This window comes from Drosophila takahashii, chromosome 2R (genome assembly GCF_030179915.1).
Source record: "Drosophila takahashii strain IR98-3 E-12201 chromosome 2R, DtakHiC1v2, whole genome shotgun sequence".
Taxonomy (NCBI): Eukaryota; Metazoa; Arthropoda; class Insecta; order Diptera; family Drosophilidae; genus Drosophila; species Drosophila takahashii.
In genome coordinates, this window is record NC_091679.1 from 17,452,300 (window position 1) to 17,469,060 (window position 16,761).

General features: G+C 37.1%; 1 protein-coding gene across 1 annotated transcript; it reads right to left on the reverse strand.

Moving 5' to 3' along the window:
• Positions 1 to 11,116: 11,116 nt before the first annotated feature.
• Positions 11,117 to 12,199, reverse strand: LOC123002520 (uncharacterized). The gene has a single exon (XM_044392830.1). It carries the CDS (start codon positions 12,197 to 12,199, stop codon positions 11,117 to 11,119), a length of 1,083 nt encoding a protein of 360 aa, XP_044248765.1.
• Positions 12,200 to 16,761: the final 4,562 nt, after the last annotated feature.

A 16,761-nucleotide genomic window follows, 5' to 3' on the forward strand; every position in this document is an offset into this window, starting at 1 on the left:
ACGAAAAATGATTTTAGATGCGACTAAATAAGTACGCTACCTAAAATTTATTCATTCGGCACGCTACAACAGAAACCTTTCGTGTAGATATTAAATATTTGCTAAAGCGGGCCGAACGAGTAAATTTTAGGTAGCGTACTTATTTAGTCGCATCTAAAATCATTTTTCGTCACAAAAGTTGATATCAGAACTTTGGCACGTTGAAGGTGCGATCGTCACTAGTTTTTTACCTCGTTAAGAGGTGTTTTTATTTGATATAATATAGTCGTTAATATCCGAAATATTAAAAAAAATCATATCCTAGAATAGAAGAGAATACAATAAAAGCCAACGGAGCTATAATTTGTTTCCAATTAATTTCCCATTAATTTGTCGATCGTTCCTAGGGCAGCTATATGATGTAGTCGTCCGATTTTGATCAAATCAAAATTGAACTTCGGAAACATTTAAAAAGAGTCATAATTTGGAGTAGAAGAGAATACAATAAAAACCAAAGAAGCTAGAACTTATTTCCTATTACTTTTCCATTAATTTTCCGATCGATCCTATGGCAGCTATATGATATAGACGTCCGATTTTTTAAATACTTAATTCGAAATTCAGAAGGTAATATTTCAAAAAACACCGAAGCTAGAATTTTTTTAACGTTTTTTTTCCGATCCTTCCTATGGGAGCTATAAGATATACGGCCTTGTTCTAGTTTTCACTTCCGAAAGATTCACACGGATTCGAATTTCCCAGACCTGTTCCAAGACTTTCGAAAGAACTGTACGAAATCGAATTTCCCTCTGTTGTTACTCTGTTAACTTGCGAAAAATTAACAAAAATTCCGCCAAGCATATGACAGGCGGATTTAAATTCGGCAGTATAAAAATTAATTATTTAAATAAACTCCGCGATAGCTTTATAAGTCAATAATATTTTTATGCTATTCCTTGATGTTTTATGTTCCTAATTGCATCATCGGAATCGAAATTAGTTGCATATATGACTTATTAATACTTATTTTGTGGTTGAACCTTAAAACCCGGTAAATTCTAGCCTTAAAAATTAATGCAAATCCGCCGCCCTTGTTCTAAATTCCGATCGGATTTGGTTATTTTGCTTATTTCGCACATGTCAACATGGCTTCACCAGGTGCCGATCTACTACCACCAATTTGCTTGAGTTTACCTCATTAGTAAACCGTGGCTTTCTCCATAAGCAACAAACTGATGTTATTTATACGGATTTTTCCAAAGCATTTGACTCGGTAAACCACTGTGTACTTATAAAAAAACTTAATCTTATGGGGTTCCCTCCAAAGTTGTAAGCGTGGTTACTTTCATACCTCACAGACCGCTGTCAGAGGGTGAAATATAATGATATAACGTCCAAAACTATAAATGTTACCTCTGGTGTACCTCAAGGAAGTCATTTGGGACCCTTATTATTTGGCTTGTTGATTAACGACTTACCTCAAGTTATTAAGTCCGCAACTGTTTTAATGTTTGCTGACGACGTTAAACTGTGTTTGTCTATGTCATTACCGGATTCTTGTTCTCGTCTTCAATTAGATCTTGACTATTTACAGACTTGGTGCAAACTCAATAATTTATAACTATAATCTAATTGCGCTGGCGCAGCCAGCGGTTTCAAGCGATAACGAACGACTGACTCCCACGAGCAGTGCGAACAATTACAAGAGTTCATTACAAGAGTTCATTCGGCACGCTACAACAGAAACCTTTCGTGTAGATATTAAATATTTGCTAAAGCGGGCCGAACGAGTAAATTTTAGGTAGCGTACTTATTTAGTCGCATCTAAAATCATTTTTCGTCACAAAAGTTGATATCAGAACTTTGGCACGTTGAAGGTGCGATCGTCACTAGTTTTTTACCTCGTTAAGAGGTGTTTTTATTTGATATAATATAGTCGTTAATATCCGAAATATTAAAAAAAATCATATCCTAGAATAGAAGAGAATACAATAAAAGCCAACGGAGCTATAATTTGTTTCCAATTAATTTCCCATTAATTTTTCGATCGTTCCTAGGACAGCTATATGATGTAGTCGTCCGATTTTGATCAAATCAAAATTGAACTTCGGAAACATTTAAAAAGAGTCATAATTTGGAGTAGAAGAGAATACAATAAAAACCAAAGAAGCTAGAACTTATTTCCTATTACTTTTCCATTAATTTTCCGATCGTTCCTATGGCAGCTATATGATATAGACGTCCGATTTTTTAAATACTTAATTCGAAATTCAGAAGGTAATATTTCAAAAAACACCGAAGCTAGAATTTTTTTAACGTTTTTTTTCCGATCCTTCCTATGGGAGCTATAAGATATACGGCCTTGTTCTAGTTTTCACTTCCGAAAGATTCACACGGATTCGAATTTCCCAGACCTGTTCCAAGACTTTCGAAAGAACTGTACGAAATCGAATTTCCCTCTGTTGTTACTCTGTTAACTTGCGAAAAATTAACAAAAATTCCGCCAAGCATATGACAGGCGGATTTAAATTCGGCAGTATAAAAATTAATTATTTAAATAAACTCCGCGATAGCTTTATAAGTCAATAATATTTTTATGCTATTCCTTGATGTTTTATGTTCCTAATTGCATCATCGGAATCGAAATTAGTTGCATATATGACTTATTAATACTTATTTTGTGGTTGAACCTTAAAACCCGGTAAATTCTAGCCTTAAAAATTAATGCAAATCCGCCGCCCTTGTTCTAAATTCCGATCGGATTTGGTTATTTTGCTTATTTCGCACATGTCAACATGGCTTCACCAGGTGCCGATCTACTACCACCAATTTGCTTGAGTTTACCTCATTAGTAAACCGTGGCTTTCTCCATAAGCAACAAACTGATGTTATTTATACGGATTTTTCCAAAGCATTTGACTCGGTAAACCACTGTGTACTTATAAAAAAACTTAATCTTATGGGGTTCCCTCCAAAGTTGTAAGCGTGGTTACTTTCATACCTCACAGACCGCTGTCAGAGGGTGAAATATAATGATATAACGTCCAAAACTATAAATGTTACCTCTGGTGTACCTCAAGGAAGTCATTTGGGACCCTTATTATTTGGCTTGTTGATTAACGACTTACCTCAAGTTATTAAGTCCGCAACTGTTTTAATGTTTGCTGACGACGTTAAACTGTGTTTGTCTATGTCATTACCGGATTCTTGTTCTCGTCTTCAATTAGATCTTGACTATTTACAGACTTGGTGCAAACTCAATAATTTATAACTATAATCTAATTGCGCTGGCGCAGCCAGCGGTTTCAAGCGATAACGAACGACTGACTCCCACGAGCAGTGCGAACAATTACAAGAGTTCATTACAAGAGTTCATTCGGCACGCTACAACAGAAACCTTTCGTGTAGATATTAAATATTTGCTAAAGCGGGCCGAACGAGTAAATTTTAGGTAGCGTACTTATTTAGTCGCATCTAAAATCATTTTTCGTCACAAAAGTTGATATCAGAACTTTGGCACGTTGAAGGTGCGATCGTCACTAGTTTTTTACCTCGTTAAGAGGTGTTTTTATTTGATATAATATAGTCGTTAATATCCGAAATATTAAAAAAAATCATATCCTAGAATAGAAGAGAATACAATAAAAGCCAACGGAGCTATAATTTGTTTCCAATTAATTTCCCATTAATTTTTCGATCGTTCCTAGGACAGCTATATGATGTAGTCGTCCGATTTTGATCAAATCAAAATTGAACTTCGGAAACATTTAAAAAGAGTCATAATTTGGAGTAGAAGAGAATACAATAAAAACCAAAGAAGCTAGAACTTATTTCCTATTACTTTTCCATTAATTTTCCGATCGTTCCTATGGCAGCTATATGATATAGACGTCCGATTTTTTAAATACTTAATTCGAAATTCAGAAGGTAATATTTCAAAAAACACCGAAGCTAGAATTTTTTTAACGTTTTTTTTCCGATCCTTCCTATGGGAGCTATAAGATATACGGCCTTGTTCTAGTTTTCACTTCCGAAAGATTCACACGGATTCGAATTTCCCAGACCTGTTCCAAGACTTTCGAAAGAACTGTACGAAATCGAATTTCCCTCTGTTGTTACTCTGTTAACTTGCGAAAAATTAACAAAAATTCCGCCAAGCATATGACAGGCGGATTTAAATTCGGCAGTATAAAAATTAATTATTTAAATAAACTCCGCGATAGCTTTATAAGTCAATAATATTTTTATGCTATTCCTTGATGTTTTATGTTCCTAATTGCATCATCGGAATCGAAATTAGTTGCATATATGACTTATTAATACTTATTTTGTGGTTGAACCTTAAAACCCGGTAAATTCTAGCCTTAAAAATTAATGCAAATCCGCCGCCCTTGTTCTAAATTCCGATCGGATTTGGTTATTTTGCTTATTTCGCACATGTCAACATGACTTCACCAGGTGCCGATCTACTACCACCAATTTGCTTGAGTTTACCTCATTAGTAAACCGTGGCTTTCTCCATAAGCAACAAACTGATGTTATTTATACGGATTTTTCCAAAGCATTTGACTCGGTAAACCACTGTGTACTTATAAAAAAACTTAATCTTATGGGGTTCCCTCCAAAGTTGTAAGCGTGGTTACTTTCATACCTCACAGACCGCTGTCAGAGGGTGAAATATAATGATATAACGTCCAAAACTATAAATGTTACCTCTGGTGTACCTCAAGGAAGTCATTTGGGACCCTTATTATTTGGCTTGTTGATTAACGACTTACCTCAAGTTATTAAGTCCGCAACTGTTTTAATGTTTGCTGACGACGTTAAACTGTGTTTGTCTATGTCATTACCGGATTCTTGTTCTCGTCTTCAATTAGATCTTGACTATTTACAGACTTGGTGCAAACTCAATAATTTATATCTATAATCTAATTGCGCTGGCGCAGCCAGCGGTTTCAAGCGATAACGAACGACTGACTCCCACGAGCAGTGCGAACAATTACAAGAGTTCCGAAGTTACAAGCTTATCAGTATAAGAGTAAGCGACAAAGCTCGTAATTAAATGCGAATATTAACATTTGTTTTGTTTACAATTCAGATAATTCTTTTCATTTTTAAATTCATGTTTTTCTATTTTTAATAATTACAAAATAAGGCTACTGATCTAACATTCCGACCCCGTTAAAGGCCTCCGGCGCTTTAACTTCCTCTGTTCAGACGAACACTGATAAATAAAGTATAAGATTTTATGAGCTCTGTCCATGTCATGTGTCAATATGTAAATCTATCTAGAGCCATAAACTATGATCTGTAATTGTAAACTCTACAAGGGAGCGGTGCTAGCACTTGTAATCTCTAAGTGCAGGCCACTTGAGCCTAGCCGAAAATAATCACTTGAGATGTCTCTCACGCTGCACCAAGGGTTCCTGTGCGGGGGTCAAATGATAACTCTCCCGCTCAGGCAGACGCGGCCTCTGCGTAGGCCACAGATAAGATCAGAATAAGAATTTCATGCTAGTTTCCTAAGCAGGGACTTTGAAAATAAATACTCAGTTTAAATACAGAACCCAACTGAAAAGGTTGTTTTACTTAATTCATCCCTTTCATTTTGGTCCTTCGACAACTCTGCAGTTTTCCCCCACCAGTGGTAAGAGACTCAGAACTTAGGCCAGCACCTAAAAAATAAAATCTGTAACACTTGCAGTTTTTGTTTAAGGTGTTAATGAATAGTTGACTCTTGTTATCCCCCACCAGTGGTAAGAAACAGAGTAAAAAATTAATAAAAATCAAAAAGATATAAAAGAATCTTTTCTGATTTAATAAAAAATTTATTCAACTATAGTATTACAACAAAAAGTCAAAATTTGTTGTAAAAGTGGTCGAAAAATCGACAAATTAATAATAAAAATAATTCTTGCCACCGAGCAAATATATTTTTTGGGCGTTTTCGAGGCCTTTTTAAACATCGAAAAAGTGATTTAATAAATCAGGCGTATTCGAGGCCGACATCGAAAAAGTGTTCACGTTATCACAGTGAAATAAATTAAAAGTGACTCCCGATTTTGGCAACAAAAATTACTCCCGAATTTAATGACAAATAATTAAATAAAAATAAATGTATTCAAAAGAAATACAAATAATAAAATAAAGTGACTCCCAAAAAAAAAAAAACCTAAATCATCTGTAAATCATCTGTAAATCATCTGTAAATCATCATCAAAACGGCAATAAGGACTCCAGGACTTCAAGGAGGACAGCATCGGAACATATAACATCGAAGTTTTAACAGCGACAACAACAGCGGCAACAAATATAGGATCAGATAAGTCCTATATATCAAATTAAAATTTTTTTTTTTTTTACAAATATTATATAAAAATATTATTTAAGTTGTTAAAAAAAAATATATACAAAAAAAAAAAAAAATGTTGTCCGAGCAAACAATCGCACTAATAAAAAGGCAGGTGGAGATTACCAACGCCAGTAAGGCGCTGGAAGATCTCCCAAGCTTATCATTTGAATACTTGAAGAAATTTGATGAGCTAAAGGCCGAGTGCATCGAAAATCACAAAGCGCTTATGCATATTGGAGTAGTCGCGCATGACTACTTCACTAAGAGTCATTACGAGCAAATGCTCTCGATTTTTAATAGAATTAAAATAAGAATAGATACAGTGTTAGCTGAATCCGATAAGTCCGATGGTAAATTAATGGTAAAAGAGCAGAATATAGAAAAAAGTGTAAACTGCGAAAGCCAGTTAGATACAGCTATAGAGCAGTTAGAAAGGTATTTAAAAGATACATTTGAGGATATTCAAGATGATAAAATAAAAACATTTGAAATTAGGATAGGGAAGCTTAATTTTTATTGGGATAAGATAGTTGCCATGAAGCAGGGAAACACTACGGACGTCACGATTAGAAGATATAATGATATATTGGAGCAATTAGCGTTCGATATTTCCATGGTTACCAAAGACATGAGAAAAAAACTAGAGGAAATTGTGCCAAAAAAGGTAGAATTTGCAAATCATAAAATTGATGATTTGCCAACGCTGCCTAAAATTCAGGTACCCACATTTTATGGAGATTCCAAAGATTGGGACCTATTTTATGAGTTATTCAATGAACTCATACATTTAAGGGAAGATCTCAGTCCTACCTTGAAATTTAATTACCTCAAAATCTCACTTAAGGGAGAAGCCAGGAATGTGGTTTCCCACTTATTGTTGGGATCAGGGGAAAATTATGAGGCCGCTTGGGAACTGTTAACCAAGCGGTACGAAAATAAAAGAAAAATATTTTCTGATCAACTTAATCGCCTTCTTGACCTCCAAAATGTAAATATTGACTCGGTTCGGCAATTAAGAATGTTTATTGACACTATAAATGAGTCAATTTACATAATTAAATTAAAGGCACAAATTTCTGACGAAATTGACATAATCTTTGCTCAAATTATTATTAAAAAATTTGGTAAAGAGGCTCTGCAATTATATGAGAGCCAGGTTAAAAAAACAAAAGAAATTCAAGTTCTTTCCGACGTCCTTGAATTTTTAGAGCAACGACTAAGTTCAATAAGCTCTTTTCAGGATGCAAGGCCTGTTAAAAAAGTATTTAGTATCAATGTAAGCCCATTATATACTAAAAGGTGTCCTATTTGCAAAGGTGTGGGACACACATTATTTCAATGTCACATATTTAAGGCGTTAAATCCATCTGAAAGAATGGAGCAAGCCAAAAAAGCACAGTTGTGTTTTAAATGTTTAAAACACACATTTAATAAAAAATGTCCCAGCGGTATTTCGTGTTTTATATGTAAGAAAAATCATCACAGCATGATTCATATAAATTATAGTAACAACCAAAAAAATAAAAAGGTTATAAAGAATATGACGTCGGAACAAGTGTTGTTAGCTACAGCACAAGTTCAAATTAAATCTTCTAAAGGAGGATTCGAAAAGTTTAGGTCTTTGATTGACAGTGGTTCTCAAAGCACAATAATTTCTGAAGCAGCTGTTCGGATTTTAAAACTACCGCTTATTCGATCTCAAAAGGAGACTAGTGGAGTATCGTCCACAGGAAAGTGCATCTCGAAGCACAAAGTAAATCTTTTAATCAAAAGTAAAAGTTCAGAAAAAACCATGAAAGTGGAAGCTATTGTACTTCCTAAAGTAATAAGTAATCTTCCGATCAACACAGTCAATGTTGACAAATCGAAATGGGAGAACCTTAATTTAGCTGACCCTGAATTTGATAAGTCGGGGCGGGTGGATCTGATCATTGGATCAGATATATACACTCACATTCTGCAGAGTGGAGTTGTTAAAAAAGATGGGCTCCTAGGACAAAAAACTGATTTCGGGTGGATTGTCTCTGGATGTCAAAAATCCAATGCAAAAAAGACTATAGTAGGGACAACTATTAATTTTAACGATTTTGATAAATGTCGGAATTTAAAAGGAAAAAATAAAAATAACAGTAATTTTATTCCCCCGGCAGGACCTCACTTCGGAGGTAATGGTAAAGTTGACGTTAGTTCAGCTACGAAGAAGAATAGTCCTAATGTAGTGAAAGGACAGGTTGTCCTAGTACGAGATCAGACTTCCTATTTCACAAAGTGGTTGATGGGAAAAGTGGTTCAGGTCCGTATAGGAAAAGGCAAAGAAACAGTAAAAGTTAAATTGCAAAATGGTTTTATAAAAAGAACTATAAGCCAAATTTATCCACTAGACAAATTAAAGTCTGGAAATAAAGTAGAGTTTGATCCTAGAAAAATATGACAAATTAGGAAATTTGGAGACTAGGGTTTTATCTAGACTAGATAGTTACTTTGATTTCATTCATTGGTAAAAGTTTCAGGTGCACTCCAAAATGTTGCAGAGTGTATTTAAAAAGTTAAGTAGTTGTCAGCTTAAGCGTTTTCTTGTTTAATTCTTTAGGTATGAACAAAATAATAGTTGCTTAACACAACGTACAGATAATAAAATATATGTCTTACATAGAAAACGAGATACTAAAGATTCGATGAAATTAGCTCAACTTACCATTAATTATCCATTTGGATGAAATCAGTAAATTATCAAATGAAATTAAAAATGCCGATTTTAGACAATGCATATTTAAAACTAAATATCTAAAAATATTAAAATACAAAGGCAATTACAAGCCATAGCCATACCAAGCGGTATGCATAATATCTAAACATATAAATATAATAAATTATTAGAAAATGTTTAAAATAAATAATTTAAAGATTTAAATTTTGTAATGTTATAATACAATCATTTCAAGACGTTGCAAGGTGGTAAATTTGTTATGCAAGATAAAATATATCGAATAAATACAGTCCACTAATTTTGTATTGCAATAAAAATAATCAGCAATGTAATTATATCGCATACACCTCATCTTGCCGGCCCTTGCCAGAATGTTCAGACGAACACTGATAAATAAAGTATAAGATTTTATGAGCTCTGTCCATGTCATGTGTCAATATGTAAATCTATCTAGAGCCATAAACTATGATCTGTAATTGTAAACTCTACAAGGGAGCGGTGCTAGCACTTGTAATCTCTAAGTGCAGGCCACTTGAGCCTAGCCGAAAATAATCACTTGAGATGTCTCTCACGCTGCACCAAGGGTTCCTGTGCGGGGGTCAAATGATAACTCTCCCGCTCAGGCAGACGCGGCCTCTGCGTAGGCCACAGATAAGATCAGAATAAGAATTTCATGTTAGTTTCCTAAGCAGGGACTTTGAAAATAAATACTCAGTTTTAATACAGAATTCATCCCTTTCAGCCTCCGGCGCTTTAACTTCCTCGTTTGTGCTGCTTATTGGCAGCAACGCCAGTTTGTGGATTGCGCGCTTGATGAGGCCTCCAAACGTCTGAATTTCGGCGTCACGAACTCTGCCGTACTCGCCGATTACTGTTGCCACCACGCGCCCTGTAAGCCACCGTTGCGGCGGCAGATTGTCCTCGTGGACGAGAATAAGGCACCCAATCTTTAGATCGGGGCCCTCGGTTTCCCACGGAGCTTCAACGAGACATAGAATGGACCGCAGAAGTCTACCCCACAAATCAAAAAGGGTCGAGCTTTCCTAACCCAATCGGCGGGCAAATCGCCCATTATCTGACCAAGTAGCTTGGGCTTATAACGGAAACAGTGGACGTAGCTACGGACAATCCTTGTACACGCCTCTCGCGCGTTGATAAGCCAAATCTGCTGCCTCAAGATGGATACCATCACTTTGGCACCTGCATGATAATGAGTCTGATGCAAATTGCGAAGAAAGAGGGTAACAAATTGTGACTTTTGAGACAGCAATAATTTGGCATCATAACGAATAGGCGCATTACTCAACCTACCTCCAACACGAATTAATCGAAAGGTCATACCATCAAGCTCCATTGTGTGTATGAAGGGATTTAGACGTTGAAGATGTGGGGCCAAACATTCTGATTTCTCTAACTTAATGCATTCTGAACCAAACTCAAGGTTCTGAAGTACTTGGACCAGCCTAACGAACGATATTTTTAGTTCTTGTGCCGAAATATTCACGTCTCGACGCCGCTTTTTCCCTTGAATGAACCGATTTACGTATGCCATGATCCGAAGTAGTTTATTGTACGACGAGCATCTTCCAATAAGATCAGTAAACACGTTAGGTTGGCTTTTTGTTACGGAACACACTGCCACGCTTTTCTTGTTCTCGGACAGCTGTAAATCAGGTGAAACTTCAATCTGATAAAGACGAGGCCACTCGTCTTGACTTCTGAGCAAGAATTCTGGTCCATTTTCCCACAGACTTCAAACTTCAAACCATCTATGTCTGTTCCACGTGACACCAAATCGGCCGGATTCTCTTCAGTAGGCACATGACGTCAGACTACATTTTCTGAAAGCTCTTGGATCTCAGACACTCTGTTTGCAGCAAACGTTGCTAATGTGGATGGATCCCTTTTCAACCAATATAACGTGACTTGAGAGTCCGACCAGAAATTTATGCATTCCAACTTAAAGTTGTTAAGCAAGGGAGCTACTTGAGCCCATAGCTTAGCGAGAAGATGCGCTGCACACAACTCGAGCCTTGGAATTGACTTTGTTTTAAGGGGAGACACTCGAGACTTGGCGGTTAGCAGTCTCGATAGACCAGTTGTCCCAACCATGGTACGGATATATATTCAACAGCCGTAGGCCTCACTCGCATCTGCAAAGCCGTGGATATGGACAGTTTCATAAGCAGACAGATATATCGAGGTATGGAGATCTTGTCTAGTTCTAGAAAATTCTGCTTGAACCTATTCCAGCTGGTATGCAATCTCATGGGAACTGACTCGTCCCAATCCAATTTTTGTCGCCACAGTTCCTGAAGCAAGATCTTCGCTCTAGTTATCAACGGACACAACAAGGGATCAAACAACCGAGCTATGACGGACAAAATGTTGCGTTTTGTTGCTGGCAACGAATCAAACGAATCCTCCAAGCTATAATGAAAAACGTCATTCTGAGGATTCCATCTCATACCAAGTGTTTTTATGGAAGCGGAAGGGTCAACTTTAAGAGATTTGTCTGGCCCTCTATTATCCAGCAGACTAGGATGATTTGTGGCCCATTTGGCCAGATCAAAGCCTTCGAATTTCAAGACCTCAGTTACTTCTCTACGAATGGTTTCCAACTCTTCTAAACTGCTGGCTCCTGTGAGCATATCGTCAACATAGAAGTCGCTTGAAATCACCTCTGAAGCAATAGGATGTGATTCAGCATAAATCTTTGATAGCTCAAAGAGACAACGGATGGCCAAAAACGGAGCTGAGGCTGTCCCATACGTAACAGTGTTGAGACGATAGGTTTGGAGAGCTTGTGTCGATTTCTCCCTCCACAAGATAAGTTGAAAGTCCCGATTTTCTGCGGCAATGTTAACTTGCCTATATATCTTTGAGATATCAGCCGTTAAGGCATACTTGTTCAATCGAAATCTTGCTAGAATAGCGTAAAGCTCCCTCTGAATAGTTGCACCCACCATTAAAGTCTCATTTAGTGAGACCGAGGTTGACGTCTTACTCGATGCGTCGAATACAACTCGAAACTTTGTGGAGCTACTTTCAGGTCTCAGGACACATTGATGCGGTATATAGTAGTGGTGTCCTGGAGGAGGGGTTGGTAGTAATGACATATGTCCAAGAGCAAGGTACTCTTTCATGAAGTCTTGATACATGTCATGTAACTCGGCTCCAACGCAAAAAATCTGCGCTTTGCCGTTGCGATGGATAAGCCAAGAACGCTTGGATCTGTTTTAAATGGCAGTTTCACTTCAAAACGACCTGACGATAGCCTGCGTACGGTTTGAGTGACACGCAAATTGTTCAGCTGTATAGGCAGCCTTCGATCTCTCAGCGACTTGTTCTAAGTCCCAAAATCGCTCGACCAGAGAGTCGAGAGAACCAATATTTTCTTTGACCGTGACGCTACACACCTGAGCTCTATTCGATGCATGCTGAGTATATTTACCCGAAACAATCCATTCCAATAAAGTCTTCTGAATTAACGGATGTTGGGAACCTAGCTTTATTTGGCCTACACTCAATAGTTCGAAAAAGGATTCTGCTCCAATTAGTAAGTCCACTTTTGCGGGCTTGTAGAATGTAGGGTCTGCCAGCTTAATGCTTGCTGGAATACTCCATTGCGCAAAGTTGACTTCATGGTCGGGTTGATATGTGAAATCGATCTTATCACCCAGAAATCGGTATCAAAAGTGTGAGAATTAACGCGAGAATGAATAGACATTTGGACTTTGTGTCGTACTACCGAATCATTCTTCCCAACCATGGTAATATTTAAGCACGAATCTTCTCTCCTTAACCGTAAACGCTGTGCTAAATCCTCGGCCATGAAGTTTATTTGCGAACCAGAATCTAACAAAGCTCGTGCTAATTGGAACTGTCCGAATCTATCCCGTACCTTTACTACTTTACTACTTTACTGCAGTAGCAAGAATAACGTGATCACTACTAGCAACATGACTTGAATACGCTTGATTAGGATGGTCTGAAGCTACTGACGTTGTACGTGATGCCACTTGAGGCGTTGACGCCGAACTAGCTGGATGGTGTTCTAACCCGTAAGAAGAGTATGATGGGGTTTGGAGCAAACTCCACATTTTGCAGCTTTACATTTCTTTACTGAGTGTCCTTCATTTAGACAATTAATGCACAAACGATTGTGTTTGGCAAAATCGAAACGCTGAGTAACTGGAAGGGCACTGAAAGCTTGACACTTGCCCAAAGTATGATTCGTTGCTGAGCAATATCGACATTTTGACTCAGTCCGGCGATCTTTTTTTGTGCATGAAAAAGACGACTTTGAATACCCTTTATTAGAACCTTGGGTAGGCTTTTCCTTACTTTTGGTTGATTCCTCAGCAGCTAAATACTGATACCGCCGATTTAACTGAATCGCACAATCGGACCATGTCGGTAAATTATTATAATCGAGCTGTCCTTCAAAACGAGATTTTGTTGCATTATCTACCTTGGACATTGCTATATGAATAAATATTGCATTATTGATCTCCTTTTCACTGCCCAATGACTGCAATGATGCATAAAGAGCCGACATCTCATCGATAAGAGACCTCAAGCCCGAAGCAGAGGGTTTTACTACATGGGGAATGTCAAACAGTTGCGAAATTGTATCGAAAAATATCAAACATTTATTGTCATAAACTAACGCCTTTTCGTAATTACTGTCCGAAATTTAAAACGCCTTCACAGTTCCCAACGCATCATCAGTGAGACACGAACGCAAATGGTTGAATTTTTCAACGTTTGTTAGAGATGAATCATTATGGACCAAACTCTCAAACAGACTTATAAAGTTTTTAAACTCAGCATGCTTTCCACTAAACTTGGGAAGGTTCATTTTAGGTAACTGGGACAAATGACGTTGAACACTGCTATCCCCTTGAATAAGTTTCTGTGAATCGTTTTCTTTTATTGCGGACCGATATGAAGCCTTTGTAATAATACACATATCCTCAACCGACGCTCTTAAATCATTACTTGGGTAAAGAACATCGATTTCTGCCTGGATATCCTTAAATTTTTGCAATAAGTTTCAAGCAGCTGCATTCGGTATTCAATTTTAAATTTATCGAAAGAAATAGTTTTTTATCGAAAGCCGTTTTCATTCGCCTAATGTCACTCATAACCCTTTCGTGTTTTTGCATTGTCGACAGCATTTTTTTTGTTGCTTTGGAATTGACTTCCTTTACAGCAAATTCCTCCTCTTTATCACTCATTTTGACAATTATTCGAATTTATTTCAACTCAATACAAATATGAATGTCTGATGCAAGGGTTAAATTAATCTCTTTCGTAATATTGATGCCGATGTAATTAATTTTAAACGGTTACCCAAATATTAAAAGAAGCCGAAAATATTTTATTTGGGTTATGTAAAGGGTTAATAAATTCAATTATGTTATATGTCTGCAGGTGTTATACCAACACGCAGCGCCAACATGTAATAATAATTTAATTTTCTTCGACAAATAAATGTGTCAATTATTTTTTGTGGACATACATATGTAGGGGTGAATATATGTTCGAAGCGCTAAAGTTCACTGCCCCTTTTTCGCCGGTGCCTACAAAATGTTATGTACTGTTTGAGAGGCACTGCAACAGTAAGTATTGCTAAAAAATAACTGCTCTGTAACTGGGTACTGTACTGCACATAGCCGCTTCAGTTATAGCTGTACTGTTTGCACTGCCAAAAAATATGCCATGGCTTATGCAGCATACCAAATTTTCCAAATTTTCCACTTCACAAACATTTTTCATACGCAATTTTTTTGTCAAAGGCAGTTCACTTTTATTTATTTGGTTTAGATGTGTTATTTTGTAAATTGGTTTTCCAATTTACAGAGTGCCAAAAATTTAAAATAGTTGCTGGAGTGGGCAACGTTTTTTGCAAAGTACTTTCACAAAGGGTGGATTGCTCGATAATTTAATTGTTGGCACTTAATACCTTATTACTTGGCATGATTGCCAAAACTTTCCTCGATGAGTCGACTCCAACTGCTGCGGCGAATCCCGCCAGCTAGGTAATGTTCGCAAACGGAAAAATTGAATACGTGCCGAAACGACGAAAATGCACTTTATATGATCAATTTTCCGACGCGAATTTCCACAAAAATGCTATTCGCACACTCTCCTGGTGCGCTTCGTCACTACATGGACTGCCGTCCATAGTGATAGCCGTAGTCCCTGTTCGGGCGCCATGAAAATCCGTGAGATTTTTCACGGAAAAGAATATTTTACAAATGCGACTGCGTTAAGCAACCTAGCTGGGGATTTTCCACTCGAACGAAAAACAGAGCAGCAGTCCAATTTTAATCCATTTATTGCGCTCGCGCAGCCAGCGGTTTCAAGCGATAACGAACGACTGACTCCAACGAGCAGTGCGAACAATTACAAGAGTTCCGAAGTTACAAGCTTATCAGTATAAGAGTAAGCGACTCAGCTATGTGGTGAGCTTGAGTGCAAACCCAAACAAAGCTCGTATGTAAATGCGAATATTAACATTATGTTTTGTTTACAATTCAGATAATTCTTTTCATTTTTAAATTCATGTTTTTCTATTTTTCGTTCGTTTTCGACTTGTATACTACCTGCAATAGAATGAAGACTTTTGGTAGAGTTTCAAGCCAATAGCTTCAGAACTGAGAGACTAGTTTGCGTAGAAACGGACGGACAGAAAGACGGACGAATGGACATGGCTAGATCGACTCGTCTAGTGATGCTGATCAAGAATATATATACTTTATGGGTTCGGAAACCTCTCCTTCACTGCGTTGCAAACTTCTGACTGAAATCATAATACCCTCTGCAAGGGTATAAAAATATTTTTCCTGCCTCCGCAACTGCAACACTGCTCACAGCTATTGTGGATACAAAAAAATCATAAATGGTTCAACACTTATAAAAAACTCCACGGAAATTACGTTTTTTTTAGATTATTATGTTAATAAGTTTCGATTTTTTGACTATCGATACATGTCAGAAGCCACGTATCCTGTATCAAGAAAATGTAGCGTACTATTTTTAAGCTACCTGATACCTGATCACTGATGCAAAATTCTTGCATCTTGATTAGTAATCTTGTGCGATCAGCAGAACTATCGTAAGAAATCCATCAATGATCAGGTACCATGTTGTTCTGCTGAACGCGCCCAATGATTTTTGATTTTTCAGTATTTAAATAAAACTAATTCCCTGAGTTTTATTATATCGATCAAAGTGATAAAAATTGTTTTAAAAATTTGGCATATTGATTTTTTGATGTGCATAAAGTTAGGTTTTAAAATACACGGGGGTGACACAAAAAGTAAGGGGGAAATGAGGTTTCTATCTGGATCTCTGGCAGTAGAATGCAGAACAAAATCCACTGGTTTTTCGACTTGCAGCATTATAGACTTTCCACACGTACTCAGTTATGGTTTTCCCCTACTTGCAATGTCTGCTTTTCCGCACCTTCTCAGCTTTGGTTTTCCACTCCTTGGAATATATGTTTTTCCAGACCCTCGCAGTTTTGGTTTTGCACTGCTTTGCAGTATCTGAATGCCTGAAGCATTACCGGTTTTTGCTTGGCCGAATGCAGTTCTTAGGTATCCATGTCTTGTCTGTCTTCTAAAAATATCAAAAATAATTAAGATTTGAATGTAAGACCACACACAAAAAAAAAACTTGGTAAATCAACTGTAATAATTGTCAAACAGGC